Raw genomic sequence first — 17,029 nt, 5'->3', positions numbered from 1 at the left:
GTTGAAGATAATTTCCCCTCATTACAAGGACAATATCAACTGAACCTTAACATTCCCATAGCCAAATCCATGTTCCTGAAATATCACATGCCAGATTTTAGCTCATGGTAGAATATTTTGTGAGGTTTCAGGAAAATCAGTTAAAGGCTTTTGGGAGACATGTAGATTCAAAAAGTGAGGTGGTTTTCCTCTTATAGTCAGTCTTGCTTGATCATAGCACCTAAACAATTTGACTTCAAAATTTAGTTTATTCTGTTAGTCCTGATGAGAACTTTTTCTTTGACTGAGCTGCACCACTTAGAAGCTGTACCACAGACAGGGATGTAAAATGTAGCAAGGTGACTTTGTCCCTCCGGGGTTGTGGGTCTGCCAGGGACAGGTTTGGCTCATGGTGTAAGTAAGAGCAGCCTCAGAGGCTGCTGTAATGTACATAGGGCTGCAATGGTCCCAAAGGGACCATCTGGCAGCGCAGGATAATTGGAGTGCAGAGCACAGTGGCCTCACCTTCTCCTGATCCCAGGCTATCTCCTGGTGTGCCCCTACTCTGAAGTTATAAGGTGTAGGGCCATAGTGTCAGCCCTATACTGCCCAGAGAAACCCTCTACTGAGGGGTAATTCCCACATGTGGCGATCTGGCTGGTTTTTGGACCCTTTATATCATTGGAGCAACATAAAGGGGCTGGGACAGAGCTCAAAATCATGGCCTCTGTACATCTGTCAGTCTATGCATTTATCTGTGCAGCCATCCATTCATCTTACCACAAATTCTGTGTTGTATGCCATTTGAATTACTTACTCCCCTGTGTGATGGTAATGCTGTGTGGGAGGGAAATAAATGCACATCAACCAACAATGAGTTTTGTTTATATGTTGGCAAGGAATAGTCACATCAGCGCACACAACTCTATTGGGCGAGATGCTATAGCACAATGCTCTGACCCATGACCTACAAGACAAACATGCCCAGCAGATATTCTCATACACTCTCCTTGAATTTTCACTATGTCTCCTTTATCCTGACCTGATGTTTCCACTGTGACCTCAAGCACTGGACACATCCAGCTGCTGCTAGGTTTGACTAGATGCTTTCTGCTCAGAGGCTGGATTACCATTGTAGACACATTGTAACATGCTTTCTTCAGGCAGTGTGACATTCGGTTGGGTTTGTGGGTAGCACCTATCTTAATGCATTCTGTGTGACATTGTTTTTGCTGATGTGTGAATGTATGTGTGGTTGGCGTTAGCAAGAGTACAGAATGTGAACTGATATGTCTCAAGGAGATGTCAACTGTTATCTGGGAATTTAGGGTTCCTCAATAGACCCTGTCTGACCAACGTCCTTCAAGAGTCCCTATAGGCTGGTTTCAATGGAGGACACATCATTGCCTAGGGTTTACGGATTATACACTGAGTCATGATTTTGTTCAGATTGTTATCTGGGTGCTCCAATCTGGAGTGTTGGGTGCTGGTTAGCCTTTGCCCAGACCCCCACTCAGGTACCCACATGGATAACAAAGGTATTTTTAATAACATTGTGATAAGGCATGGCACCTTAGCTCTGGCCAGCATCATCTATCTCCTTACTAATCAGGCACAGTGTTTGGGGGAAGGTAGCTGGTTGCAGGGAGTTGGATTCCAGATGCAGTAGGAGGAAACACAGCTCTCTGTTGCTTTTGGAGAGTATGAGGGAAGGTTCACAAAGAACCCAGAACCCCTGGTCCTAAGGTGGAACACAGAGCCACAGAGGGAAAAAGTGGACTTTACCACTCTTGGGGGTACAGATGTGCTCCAGAAGGGGGCATATATATTACTGTATAGTTATGTCATCAGCTGATGGATCTTTGTGTAATAATAGTGTAGTTAGCAGATCAAATTTGTGCAACTTCACTCAAAAAGTTCTAAGATTTTTTATGTAGAATTTGATTAGCTCATTCACTTCTTAAATTTCCTCTTACTCCTAACACCTTTACCAGCGCTCTTGATGCTTTTAACTACCAGTGTATTTCATGCAAGCCAACAAGCAGCCATCAGATGGGTATGGGCTTTTGGTTACACTCCTGGTCTACTTGGACGTAATTTTAACAAGAGACATGAGGGTGGAAGGCTCAGTATCTTGTTACCAATTTCCTCAGCTATCTGGTCCTTATCAGAGTGGTAGATTTAAAAAATAAAAAAATATGTCCAACCAGTCTGTGACGAGTTTTAGGTAGAGGGCCTTACGCTGCTCTGTATTATCCTTCTGAAAGCTTAAAAAAAACCCACCATATCAAGTTTATTCTGAAACATAACAAAAAAAGTGAACATAGGACTTGCCACACCAGATTAAATCACTGGTCCACCAAGCCTAGCATCCTGGCTACCAGTTGCCAATTCCTTATGGTTTTCCCATCCACAATGAATATAGCCAGTTGTGCAATGCTGGCTATATGAGAGTTGTATGTGAGAGTTACATGGGGAAAATTTTATGCTCTAAAGCATGTAATTTGATTACTCACCTCAAGAAGCAGAACTATAATAGGCATTAATGGTTATAAAATTATCCAGTCCCTTTTAAAAATAGTCACTGTGACTCACTCATTATTGATGGCCTGTGGCAATGAATTCCACGGGGTGACTGTAGGCTCTGTGTGAAGTAATATTTATGTGTGTATACTACACATACATATATACAACAAACGTGTGGAACTTATTGCCATGGGATGTTGTGATGGCCAAAAGTATAAACAGGTTCAAAAAAAGAACTGGATGGAGGATACCTCCTTCAATGGCTATTAGTCTAGCCATGATGGTCAGGGATGCGACCCCGTGCTCAGACAACCCTACACTTCTGACTATCATAAGCTGGGAGTGGAAGACAGGGTAGATCACTCCTAATTGCTCTGTTCTGTACGCTCCCCAGAAGTTCTGGTACTGGCCACTGTTGGAGACAGGATACTGGGCAAGATGGACCATTGGTCTGACCCAGTATGCCAGCTCTGATGTTCGTGTGTATGTACGTACACATGTATCTCATGAGCATCTAGGCTTTCTGAAATTTCTGAAACTGATGGCTTCCTCCTTTCCTTTCTTTTTTAATACTAGACTGGGAAGCTCGGATAGACAGCCATGGAAGGGTATTTTATGTGGATCACGTGAATCGAACCACAACATGGCAGCGCCCCACAGCAGCAGCCACTCCAGATGGAATACGGAGATCTGGTTCAATCCAACAAATGGAGCAGCTCAATCGGCGGTGAGTAATTCTGGACTGTAATTCCAAAACACCACCATTAAGAAAATGTTCTAGTTAAGAGAAATGGTACTCATGTTATTCCAAACCAGCATCTGAAATGTTCCTGAAATGACTAAAACATTCAACATAAATAAGCTATCAGATATATTTGAAGGTACGAGGTTGAACAACAGTTAGCAGGTCAGAACCTACTGCTGGTGGATGGTTAGCATCTTCCTTTCAAAAAGGTGACATTTTTAGCACTGGCAATTTGGGAGCCCAAAATAAATTGAAACAGTTTTCAGTGCTACTTTCAGGCTGGCTTTACAATGATAAAACACTGTACTTTTTAATTAGTATTTTTTATGTAGTGCCATAAGTCTATAAGGTACTTTACAACAGGAGGTGGTGTTTAAAAATAGCAAAGTGCCTGACCAAACAGATTACAGTCTAGAGACACAAAGTGAACATAGTGCATTGCACATAGTGACATGTGCTCAGTCCTCATCCTCAAAGGAAACCTCTACAACACCTTCAAAAGACAAGCCTGGGAACTTAAATACATAAATCCATGTTTTTTAGTGTCCAGCAGAGTTAACAGAGACACTAGTTTTATGGCCCATTGCAACAACTTATAACACACCCTGCTGCCTACTAACGCTCCTTTTTCCTAGGACTGCTGAAGTTTTAATTGCCCACTTCATTTTAAGTGGTTTCCTACAATATGTGTGAACCCCTTATACTTAACAATCTGCCCCCACCTTGTATTTCGCTTGGGCACTCTAGTTTCCTTTTCCACACCTGAAGAAAAGGAGCTCTGTGAAATGCAAAAGCTTGTCCCTTCCTCCAACAAAAGTTGGTCCAATAATGGATACCCTTCACTTTTCCTCCCACCACTTATGAGAAGGATTAGTCCAGGTGGGGGTGGGAAGGCAGGATCCTTCAGAGCTTCAGTGTTACCTATGAGAACAGAGAGGACAGATGGTCTGGATGAGAATATGAAGAGAAGTCAAGCAATCAGGCTTTGAGTTCAGGCTTCAGCCCCACAGCTTTGAGGTGCGTCAGCTTCCAGACCTCCATTCTGCTTCTCCAGCTGCTACGCCTATACACCTATCCAAGTCTTATGGGAGCTATTCAGAGATGAGGTCAGGAAAACAACAGCTCTAGTTGCTGAGAGCATACCTTTGTCATTTTTCTCCACCAGTGCTGCAGGCTGAATGTTATGGATGGTCAGACAGTTGGAATTATCATGTCCCCCCTATAGAGCTCTAGTGGTTCCCAAGTGCAGCCAGGTCCATGGATTGGGAAGCACCAGCATGTAGCTGTTGACATCAGCAAGGTTGACAAGCTGTGACACAGCATGAATGAAATATTTGTTTGAAACAATGATTGCTAAGGAGTATCCCACTGAAAGACATTTCAAAGCGCTTTGCACAGCTGGAGGAAACAAGAAACACTTCCTTAAAATGAATCCTGAGAGAGGGAGTCTCCCTCCAAATGAGGGAGCTTTATCACCGATAGCAATGTCTGTTCAACTACTACTCTACACACAGAAAGATTTCTTACAGTTTCCTTTGTTTCTTTGCATTTCAGATTGAATTGAGGGAAGAAGAGTAAAAGAAATATATAGCTGGGCAAAAAACTTCCACTATTACCTATGAAAACATTTTCTCATCCTCTGTCCCTGCTTACTGTAATGATATAGTTTCTTATTTAAATAAGCAAGACTGAAATTGTTATCCTCTGATTATAGGCTTTAAAATGGCATGAAGGTTGGTTTGGGTTTTTCTAGTACTTTAAAAACATCATTTGGGGATCATCAGAGTGCCAAGCTAGGAAACAGAGAGGGAGCTTCAATAGTCCTTCTTTCCATGGCAGGAAAATAATATGGGAGTTACTCAGATCCTTTGTAGGGAGAAAATGGTCACAGATGACAGCCAACAGGGAGTTTTCCTAAGGGCTAACTAGCATTCTGAAAATGTCTATTGTGCAAAACAGATCATAACCACAAACAGATCCATAAGGAATTGTCCTCCTCTTCTCTCCAAACCTGTCATGCTGGGCACAGAGTGGGCATTTGACTAGCATATGAAGTTTTGTTTATAGTGGTAAGAACTTGCAATAGTTTGTTTTAATTATAATTTTCCTCAGAAGGTGCCAAGCTACCATATTAACATATAAAGAAAAGACAGGCATTTCTAGAAACCCCTTGCAGTGAATTGGATAGATGTCGTCCACAGACATTAAGGTCTTGTGTAAATTATTGTTTTTTGTTGTGCTGTAACTTGAGTTAATTGATTACCAATTAAGCTGAGCTAATGAATACTATCATAAATTTATTGTAGACAGTCACCATTTGTTCCATGAGGCTAAACTCTCTTGGGTTAGCCACAAACAACCAGGAACAAATGTTGGTGAGTGTCTAAACTAGAAATGACAATTGTGTTAGCTAGCTCAGGTTAATTGGCAATACCCTTAGGCCATATCTACACTTACAAGCTTACAGCAGCACAGCTGTACCGATACAGCTGTGCCACTGTAAGAGCACTTGTATAACCGTGTTATGTCAATGGGAGAGCGCTCTCCTGTCAACATAATAAAACCAGCTCAATGAGTGGTGGTAACTGTGATGGTGGGAGACCGTCTTCCGCCGACATAGCGCCGTGCACACGAATGCTTATGCTGGCAAAACTTATGTTTTTTCACACCCCTGAGCAGCAAAAGTTTTGCCAATATAAGTGCTAGTGTAGACAGGGCCTAAGTCAGTGGTTCTCAACCTTTCCAGACTACTGTACCCCTTTCAGAAGTCTAATTTGTCTTGTGTACCCCCAAGTTACACCTCACTTTAAAACTTCTGGCTTACAAAACCAGACATAAAAATACAAAAGTGTCACAGCACACCATTACTGAACAATTGCTTACTTTCTCATTTTTTACCGTATAATTATAAAATAAATCAATTGGAATATAAATATAGTATATACTTGCATTTCAGTGTATAGTATGTAGAGCAATATAAACAAGTCATTGTATGAAATTGTAGTTTGTACTGACTTCGCTAGTGCTTTTTAAGTAGCCTGTTGTAAAACTAGGCAAATATCTAAATGAATTGATGTACCGCTTGGAAGACCTCTGCATACCCAAGAGGTACATGTTCCCCTGGTTGAGAACCACTGAAGTGACATCCTTGGTTTACATTTTAGTTCTCCATGTTTTCATATAGTTTGGTTCCTTTCTTGCCACCCATGTTTGGTTTAGGATTTGATCATTAATGATTTCATACACTGCAATTAATCCAATAATACCTTTGCTGCTCATCTGTATATGGGTATCTTTAGCATTTGTACATTTAGAATATATAGTGAGAAGTGGAGGGGATTTTCATTAGTAGCATATTTCTCCTCACTTGATTCCCAGTGGAGACTAAGCACATTACAACTGAGTAATTGTGGAATCCCATGGTTTCTTAGCACAAAAAACCCATCTGGTAATTCTTTAATCTCTGCTGTAAAAGAGCCCCATTAAGTAAAAATGCTGAATAGACCACCAAGTCTTTAGGAGGCTTCTCTTGTCATGACAATGTTTGTATATGTGTAGCCATGGATATTTCCAAAAATTCCAGCAAAAGGGATACAAATTGGCCATTGCAACAAACTTCACCAATATTGTGTATTTCAGAAGTGGGAAGCAATTTTTATATTTTATGGCTGGGTGAAATAGAGAAATTATCTCTGTCCTGAAACAGGTTTCAAGATTAGCTCATTCAAAAAATTCAGTAACTTGGATTATCAGCTTGTGAGAAAAACCTTTTCTTAAACTGGCCTTGAAAACCACTACTTAGGCTTGAATATTATTTTCAACAACCATTTAAAAAAAGTTTTGTTATTGTAGGTCAAACCTCATAGCCTGGAACAGTTTTTGGTAACTCTGCTTGAAAATCCTTTTGTGGTGAAGCAACTGTATACAAAGAGCTTGGATGATAGAATTAAAATCAGCCTGAACTTTTGCCCCAAACTCAAACAAAATGGAACCCAAAACCTTTTGAGGTTTGAAAAAGAGCTCAGTCTACTTTCTTTTCACACAAATCTATTCACCTTCCCGCTTCCTAGATTCATCTGGGAGAAGAAGTGGAAATACCAAAATATCACTAGGAAAGCTTGCTATTTTCAGCCCTGCCTAAACCACAAAGTATTGGAAATCTAATTCTTAAAAGGAATGCCTGTGAGTATTCTGTTCCAAGGGCCTAATCCTTCATTCTCTGGGTACTGAGAGATTCCCAATGACTTTAATGGACATTTTGTCTATATACGGAATGCAGGATTGGGACCTAAAGTCTGGATAAGATCCAGACAAACACCCCTATATTTCTTTATTAGAAGAGTCTTCCTCCTTTACTATAGCACTTCTTGCCTTTCCTCCAGTTACTGAAGCAGTTAACAGCCACCGCTGTTCAAATTACATGACATTGTTAACAATCCACTGTGATCTGATTAAACTGTGCAGCATTTGTGTAACTAGACTTGTCTTTACATGAATAATAACAATAAATGACATACTAAATAATAGTACAGTAAAAACAGTCTCTAGTGTGGTTTTTCTAAACCACTCTTTCTTTGACAAATCACTTTGAAAAGGGACTGTGATTTTCAAATGCATTCCCGTAACTTTTGCCCTTTCAAAGTTTTTGTTTTTGTTTTGTTTTTACAATTACATGGGCATTTTCTGGTATTTATATAAGACAATTTTACAATATCTAGACCAAAAAAGAAAAGTAGCCTGTTTTTGGCATACAGCTAGTATTACTGTGTAAAGTTTGCCAGCAGGGGATTTTCTAACATCTAATTAAATTGAAGCTACAGTTACCATATATATATATATATATATAAAACTTTTGACTATATTAACGACTTTTTTCTTCTCTGCTGTTGCATAAGGGTGTTGTAAAACTCCTACAGTATTGGAGTGGAAAGTTTACTCAATTAGCCTACAGTCAAGTGAATAAAAATTTTAAAAGCTTCTTATAAAGTAGGGGGGAAAAAAGTAGAGGTAAATGAATGTAGTTGTGAAATCTACTATAATAATTTGCTTATAAGGTGTATGTTTATCTAAAAACAAAAATCCCCAATTCTTTTACTTTTTTAACCAATTCTAAATATGTTATTTATTGAGCTATTAAAAGCTACATTAAAGGAAAACTTGGAATACTGAGGGAAATGAAAACTACTTTGTTAGTCAAGTATAAATCCATTAAATTTTCACCCATTTTCCATAATTTAGCCTAAACTCCAGTAACTTGAGAGTTAATATGCTGTTGGAGATGCTGTCTTTTGAATGGGATGTAAAACCAAGGTCCAGACTACTTGTCTTCAGAGATGTCTTGGCACTTTGAGACATAACCCCTTGAGTTCAGGCCAAAAAATCTAACTTGGCATAAATGCATATTTTAAAAATGAAAAAAAAAAGAAAAATGGAGGGATACTCTTCATAAGTCTGGAGTCACACAGATGAAAGAAAGAAGAACAGAAACCAGGAAAAAGAGAGACAAAGAACCTTGGGCCAAAGATCAGATTGAATCAATGAAGCTACATGGATTTATGCCAAGTGCAGATTTGGCCCATTATGAATGCTGAGAGCTAATGAAAATGAGACAACAAAAAGTGTTTAAAAATATCAGGGTAAGGCAGAAGCTAGTTAAAATGATTAAGATAGATATCTATTATTTTTAAAAATATTTCTCATTAAATAATTTTTAAAATTTGTCACATTCTTGATATACATTATCAGAATCCCAGGCTGGGGCCTGGTCTTGAACATAAAGGTTAGAAATTATGGAGGTTCTCTCACCCCTAGTCTATCAAATGTTCAATGAATGAGTCACCAGTATGGCTACAGCAGGATTGACTTCCCACATTATTTATCTCTGTTTTACAATATATAGAATTAGTACTGTATACTGCATATTTTAAACATAACACATAAAAGAGAACTTCCTTTATGGGACTCAAACCTGCAATGTCATTAACACTCTGGCTCTGATCCAGCAAAGTATTTAAGCACCTGCTTAACTTAAAGCCCAAGAGTAGTCTCATTGAAGTCAAACAACATGAAATTGCCATAACAGAGAAAAAGGTTTTAAAAGCTTCACTCCACACCTGCCTCTTCTATTGTCCTCCTTATTTCCCTCCTTGTTCTCACCGGCTCTGTCCCAGTGCTTAATTTGTAATGAAAGAGATGCCAGGGATCAAGCAATTTTTTTACATTCATAACTGACGCAGCAAGTCCAGAGGGCTATGAACTGCCAAGCCCAGAGGTGCCAGGGCTCAGTCCTGGCAAACCCGGCACAAATTAAACACTGCTCTGTCCTCTCCAACCCTTTCCCTTCAGCTTATCATCACCAAATTCAATCCATACACACAAGAAAAAAAAGCATGGAACTAACATGACATATCCTGCCCTTATGTTGTTCACTCTGCTTGTGTATTACACCACTTTCCTCTTCCCTGTGTCTGTTTTATCTAATAGATTGTCAGCTCTTCTGGGCAGATATTGTGCATTATTCTGTGTTTGTACAATGCCTAGCACAATGAGCCTGTTCTTGGCTGGTCCCTATGCACTACCACAACAAACATGATGAATAATAATGATTAAGAAAAAAAAAGAAGAATGGTTATGGAGCCAAGGCTGTGAAGTGTTGAATACATTGAGCATACATAATTGCTATTGCAATTGTTGGGAGTTGAGGACACTCAGCACCTCAGAGGATCAGGCCCTTTGTGATTGATTATGTTAACCTATGACAAATTGGGACTTGATTCTTCCCTGCCTTTCACCTTGTATAGTTACTGATCCCTGTGGAATGTGGGTGATTTGCACAGGTGTAAGACAGGGAAGACTCAGGCCCATTGATGCTTTAAAAGTACATGCAGATTTTAGCAATATTTTAATTGTTCAAAAGTGTTGATTTTTCCAACTCTCATTAAGAAAGAGATAGTAAGGCATTTTCGTCAGCAGCAAAATGCTTTGTACCATTATGCCACTAAAACGTATAGCTAAATTACCTTTTTTCTTTCACACAAAATATGCAGGTATCAAAATATTCAGCGGACTATTGCAACAGAGAGGCCAGAGGATGATGCTATTGTGAACAACAGAGTCGAGAGGCTCTCCATTGGAGGAGGAAGTGACTCTGAGGCAGACTCTTCCCAGCCAAACTCAGGTATGGGAGAGGAAGCTATTACCAGTATATGGCACTAGATGGCATTCCATTCTGGGAAACAAGCTGGACACACAACAGTTCCCTGATGAAGACTCAGGCTTCAGTACTTTACGGCAGAAGTGGCTAAGTGAAAGGAAAGAGAGTATAGAGCATGAATAGACCTTGAGAAGGAAATAAGCAAGTGTTAGGGGGCTCTTTTAATGAGTCCTTACTTAGACAAAGTGTTTTTACAATAGATTGGGTTTGAATGTCCAGGTATTATACATGCAAATGGAGAAAGTGCCTATTTTCTCAAGCTTGCAGTTACAGTAGCTACACTGTTTCATTTTGGTGATTGTGTGATTGTGACACAATGGGGGTTGTCAGGGTTCCTTCCCCACTCTAAACTCTAGGGTACAGATGTGGGAACTGGCATGAAACCCTCCTAAGCTTATTTTTACCAGCTTAGGTTAAAACTTTCCCAAGGTACAAACTATTTTCCTTTTTCTCTTGGACTTTATTGCTGCCATCACCAAGCGTCTAACAGATATATAACCAGGAAAGAGCCTGCTTGGAAACGTCTTTCCCCGCAAAATCCTCCCCAAAGCCTACACCCCCTTTCCTGTGTAAGGCTTGATAAAAATCCTCACCAATTTACATAGGTGAACACAGACCCAAACTGTTGGATCTTAAGAACAATGAAAAAATCAATTAGGTTCTTAAAAAAAAAATTTAATAGAAGAAAAAGTAAAAGAATCACCTCTGTAAAATCAGGATGGTAAATACCTTACAGGGTAGATTCAAAACATAGAGAATCCCTCTAGGCAAAACCTTAAGTTATAAAAAGAAACAAAAACAGGAATATCCATTCCATTCAGCACAGCTTATTTTATCAGCCATTTAAACAAACAGAATCTAATGCATATCTAGCTAGATTACTTACTAAGTTCTAAGATTCCATTCCTTTCTGTTCCCAGCAAATGCATCTCTCTCTCTCTCACACACACACACACACACACACACACACACACTCACACACACACACACACACACACACACACACACACACACACACACACACAGACTTTGTTTCTCCCTCCCTCCAGCTTTTGAAAGTATCTTGTCTCCTCATTTGTCATTTTGGTCAGGTGCCAGCGAGGTTATCCTAGCTTCTTAACCCTTTACAGGTGAAAGGGGTTTTTCCTCTGGCCAGGAGGGATTTTAAAGGTGTTTACTCTTCCCTTTATATTTATGACAGGGGTTCATGCAGATCAGCCAGGGGTTTTGTCACTGCCTGTCCTGTAACCTTGGGCATCTGTGCTGTGTAGGTTTGACTCATGCCCCGACACAAGCAGTCTGCTCACAGCACAATTATCTTACCCTGGCTACCATCAGCATGGTTACTCCTTGTAGGGTGTCACCAACAGCCCCTCGTCTCCTCAAATTTAAAACCGTCTCCCCTGCAGTGTCCAGTTCCTCTCACTGGACCTTCACAGAAGTTATTGCATTTGCTGCCTTCAAACAGACAGCGCGCTCACCAGCTTGTTAGTTTGGCTGAGGACCACATATTCATATTAATGCACTGCACTGATATGCTTCTGTAATAAGATAAGAATAAGTTTATTTACAAAGAAGATAGATTTAAATGATCTTAAGTAAGAATGAAAGAGATAGGAAAGATTACAAACAAAACACGCCTTCTCATGACTAAAACTTAATTCTAGCAACTTACAGTCTTGGTCTAGACAAGGTGGAGGAGGTAATATCTCTTATTGGACCAACTTCTGATGGTGAGAGAGACAAGCTTTTGAGCCACACAGAGCTCTCAAAAGCTTGTTTCTCTCACCAACAGAAGTTGATACAATAAAAGATACTATCTCACCCACCTTGTCTCTTGACTATCCTGGGACTGACACGGCTACAACTGCACTGCATACAAGCTTGGTCTAAGCTCATTTCTTACCTATAGTGACTTCTCAGACTTCAACCCCCATGAGTAAACTTTCTCAGATTACAATAGCTCTGATCCCTTGTGTCCATCCAGTGATAGCTTATTGCTTCTGCTTATATCTTCCCAAAGTTCTTTGACTCTGTTTCAAGAGGCAGAAAGCTTTCCTGGGGATGCAGCCTCCATCCTCCATGGAGATTGTTAAGTGGTTATCTCCCCCGACTTACTCGGCTAATGGATTTGTTTACCTTTCATGTAAATGTCCTTTTCGTTATCTTCGGTCACACCTTGCTTAATTTACATTGGAGACCACAATCAAGCTGGAGAAACAACATTCCTTTGTCTAGAACAGGCTGGGTTTAGGCAGTGTCTGCCACGTACATTTTAGGAACACATTGCAAGCACACATCTATAACTCCTTATACATCACCCATACAGACCACACACAATAATGTTAATGACCAGCATGCTACCATTTTGCATATGATATCTTGCAAAACACCTTTTAGATACAGATTATGATAACAGAAAGTTGGGGCAATGAGTATGTCAGGTGTGATGAGAGTTATGTACTGTGTGCCCACTTCCAGTCGGCAGTGAGGGGCTTCCTGGGTCACAGTAATTTTGATAGTATGGGCCAAATTTGAAAACGCCAGCCCTCCCTTCTGCATGCATATCTTGTACCCATAAAATTTTCATCCACATTTTTGCACCTGCAATTGAACTACAAGTGCAAAGCTGAATGCTTGCATCGCTAAATGCTTGATTGCAGGTGCAAGTCATATGGGAGCAACAAGCACTCAGACTTGCACCTGCACTTCACATAAAAAAATGGGTGTGTATTTAGTTAAACTTGTGCCGGCAACACGGACAGTCAATACTCAGCCCTTCTGAAAATTCACACCTATAGCAGAGTTGCCACTTAATTATGTCTATTATTACATCTAACACCTCTTTTCCTCCTTCTCCTGGGTTTGCATTCCATTATTGGCTAGTCTTTATTAGCAGGAAATAGCCTGCATGACCTATGGTTCAATTCCTTTTATGTCTCCTGGAAGAGGAAAGCCTATTCAGAGTGAATATTTAATCTACGTTTTTTTAAAAAATAGCTTTGTTAAATATTTAGTTTTGTGTATTATTAGCCTGAATCTTTTTCTTTTTCCTTTAAAATCACTATAAGTCATAACCAAACATACTTCACATGATATATAACCACTTTTGCACTCATTTGTATTGCAATTTTTATGATTCAGTTTAACTGAACTCCTTCTAATAGTTAATTGAGATGAAAGAGGTATATGATTTATGTTCTATTACTACTTATATTACTTGTAATATTAAGTTGGATACATATTTACAGTAGACTTATAGTATTACTGTTACATATATACAGTATTACTATGGTTACTTACATAACAAAATATTAAATTAATAATAATTCTGCCAGGAATCACTCACATAAATGGTGGCTGGATTTGATTTAGTACGCCTTTTCTTTCCTTTTTTAAATAAAAAAGAACCATCAACTGTGGCATGTGCCTTTTTAATGTGTCTTTGCTATATATATTGTTTGGCTGTGGAGAGAGGAAAATGTAGAATTTGGTATCAACTTTTTAATTTAAAGGAAAATCCACAGGGATGTGTGAGTGGCCACAAATAAAGGTGCATTGTCATATTCTCAGGTGAAATAAATCGGTTTAACTCCATTGAAGTCAGGAGAGCTATATCACAAAGTCTTTTTTCACAGTCTTAAGTGGACAGAATGATAAGGTGTAATTGTAGATAGAAAAGTGACTGTCAACATTATATTGTGTAGTTCTGTATTCATTCTCTTGATGACTTCCACATCAGATTTGTAAGTCAAAAATTGATTTTGGTTTAAAAGCATCAGCGCTGTAAACTGAGCCTAGAGCCCAAAACCTCATGTGTGTTCTTCCCACTCTAAATTCATTAACAGTAAGAAAGGTTCCACAGTCAGAACTTAGCTGACAATATTGGACCAGATCTTCAGCTGGTGTAAGCTAGTGGGGTGACATTGATTTATTGAAGTAAATGGAGCTATGCCCATTTATACCAGCTAAGGATGTGGCCTAGAATGTTTAACATATAATGTAGAAAGTCATCCAGCTCTCATTCCTGTAGCTGTATTTGTCCTGCAGTGCTCACCTCAGGGGAAAATTTTGTCATTCATGTGAGTAGATATGACTCAAAGATGCAAAGACAGTGGATGTCATTTTTACATAGTCACTTGGATGACCACAGCTTCACTTTAAGATTAAAAGGAAGTCGAGCAATATGGTGGAGTGGTGGGGTGGGCTTTGCTGGTACTGGCAGAGGAAATAAGAATGACACTATTTATGTTGTATTTCCTGTTATGTGTACTAGTCAATTGTTTTGCTTTTATTTTCAGAAATTAGGAGAGAAGGGTCCCTTTCTCCAGTGAATTCTCAAAAAATTACCTTGCTGCTACAGTCTCCAGCTGTAAAGTTCATCACCAACCCCGAGTTCTTCACTGTGCTGCACGCAAACTATGTAAGCACCAGTATCTCACCGTCTCTCATTCCTGCCTTCTGGGTCAAAAGGAAGAGCTCTGGACCTCTTGTAAGAGTGCACAGTGGGTATGTCTACACTGCAATGTAAGCCCAGGGTTCAAACTCAGGCTCCAGCCTAATCCCTTTTCCATTTACATACAAATCGCGCTAACCCAGGGCCCAAGGTGGTGGAGGGTTAAGCCTGAGTCGAGCCAGGACCCAGGGTTCAAGCCCTATTGCTTTGCAGTGTAGACACAGCCCCATTGGACTCATTCTCTGGGAATCCACCAAAAGTATTCCACAATTCCATAGGCCAACTTTCTTTGTCCTCTCAACAGTCAAGTTTGCTGAACAGTCAAGTTTTCCTACACTGCACCATGAACAAAGGGACAGAGGGGCCACTTTCAGAGAGTGCTAGGAAGTATGGAGTATGTGTGGTTGGACTCAGACCCACATAATGCAGTGAAGATCCTGGAACCCCATGTTGGGACCCAGGGTTCAACAATTCCTAACCTAAGGTTATAAATGAGTGTAGACACTCAAGCCCAAGGTCTGCTAACTAGAGTTTTACTAACCCTGGGGTTACATTGCACTGTAGACATACCCAGTGAATCCTTAATTCCCTGACTCAGAACTCAATTGTCCTTTATGGGAACTAGACCAGGTTGGACGTAGCATGCTCACACTACCCCCTAGGAAACTCTTGATGGGATTCTGCCTCAGAGAGGAATTCCCTGGCACCTCACAGGCCTGCCCCCACTACTTGTTCCCTCTCAGAAGGTGCAGCGTACTCCCAATGCATCTGGCCAGTTCTACTGCCTGGTGCAGAGGGAACTGGGGTCATAGCCCTGCCTCCTCCCCACCCATTTTGCATCCTTCTGCTTAAGGTGTCCAGAAACCTCTTTTGGATCCCTCTTCTCGTGGCCTTGCACAGAAGCTGGAAGGCTTCTTGTGTCCTCTGCAATTTTTACACTCAAGCAGCTGGGCACAATCTAGCACTCAGTGAGAAATTACAGTCTAGGGATGATGCAGCTCTATTGGATAAAATAAGAACTGAATTGAACCTACCTCTAACCCAAACCAAACTTTCCAAAGGTTCAGAAAAGCATTTTCTTTCCCATTGTTGGAATGGGACTTCACTTCCTGCTTGCAACTGGGAATGAAAACTGACATGCAGTGAAAAAGGTTTAATTTCAGGCCAACTAGGAGCAGGAAGTCTGCAAAATCTCCCTGGGAGAACATGTTCTCTAGAGATTTGGATAATAGTTGGTAAGATAAACATCATAACATCCCTTCTGAACCTTTTGAGGTTAATCTGTTACTAATGCTGATGGGTCTTCTCTCAAAAGGAACTGAAAGATTTTATAAGCTATCTTGAAACAAGTCTTAGTTGGTACAAGGGACAGCTCACAAGACGCTGAGTCCCAACTTTGTCACGAAAGTGACTAAGGCCAAGGAATGCCTACGTTTCGTTTACAAAGCTGTCTTTGATATTGGAGCCAGAATAGCCTATCAACACAGTCATACAAATTCCATTTGTGTAAAAATAGTATACCACATAACTTTAGGCTTAAGGCCATTAAAACATTTTAACCACAAACTCCAATTAAAATTTAGAAGTGTTAATTATGCCAGTGGAATTTGAGTTGGAAAATATTATCCAGCAGTTAAAACTAAAATGGAAACACTCTTGTTTAACACATATTTTATGTCCCTGAAGGGATAAAACTATGTAAAATTCTGGTTTTCCCTAGTGCTGCTAAGTGATACTGAAATGGTCAGTTGTAGCAGATCATGATATAACTTCTGCTGTGCAGTATGCTAGGACCTCAGATATTTGCATTCAGAAAACTTTCTTAGGTTGTAACGTCTTCAGGGCAGAGACCATATCTACCTCTATGTTTGCACAGCACTTAATGAAATGGAGCTTGTAGCAGGGTGGACTCACCAGCGCAAGCGCCTCCCACTGGTCATCCCAGAGCGCCCTCTGCAGGCTGGTGTCCCACTTGCTTGCAGGCCCCCATGTCTCTCCTGGACCCCAGTGCTCCTCTACATCAGGGTTCTGCCCCCTACAGTCCCCCCTACCGTCTGGGTCTCCCCTCCCTGGGGAATCCCCACCCTCTATCCCCACCTTGCCTCAGCAG

The 17,029-nt window shown here is 40.3% G+C and overlaps 1 protein-coding gene across 3 annotated transcripts in view; it reads left to right on the top strand.

Annotated features, from left to right (window-relative positions):
• HECW1 (HECT, C2 and WW domain containing E3 ubiquitin protein ligase 1) overlaps positions 1-17,029 on the top strand; it is a 354,103-nt gene that overhangs the window by 257,992 nt on the left and 79,082 nt on the right. For all 3 annotated transcript variants that reach the window (XM_038392643.2, XM_038392644.2, XM_043508692.1), the window contains 3 exons: positions 3,082-3,232; positions 10,297-10,427; positions 14,765-14,886. In XM_038392643.2, coding sequence (XP_038248571.1) covers positions 3,082-3,232; positions 10,297-10,427; positions 14,765-14,886 — 404 coding nt within the window. The remainder of the gene's footprint in view (positions 1-3,081; positions 3,233-10,296; positions 10,428-14,764; positions 14,887-17,029) is intronic.

The sequence above is a fragment of the Dermochelys coriacea genome, chromosome 2, assembly GCF_009764565.3.
Source record: "Dermochelys coriacea isolate rDerCor1 chromosome 2, rDerCor1.pri.v4, whole genome shotgun sequence".
Lineage (NCBI taxonomy): Eukaryota > Metazoa > Chordata > Testudines > Dermochelyidae > Dermochelys > Dermochelys coriacea.
Note: the sequence above shows the minus strand (reverse complement) of the source record. Positions and strands in the feature narration are given on the sequence as shown.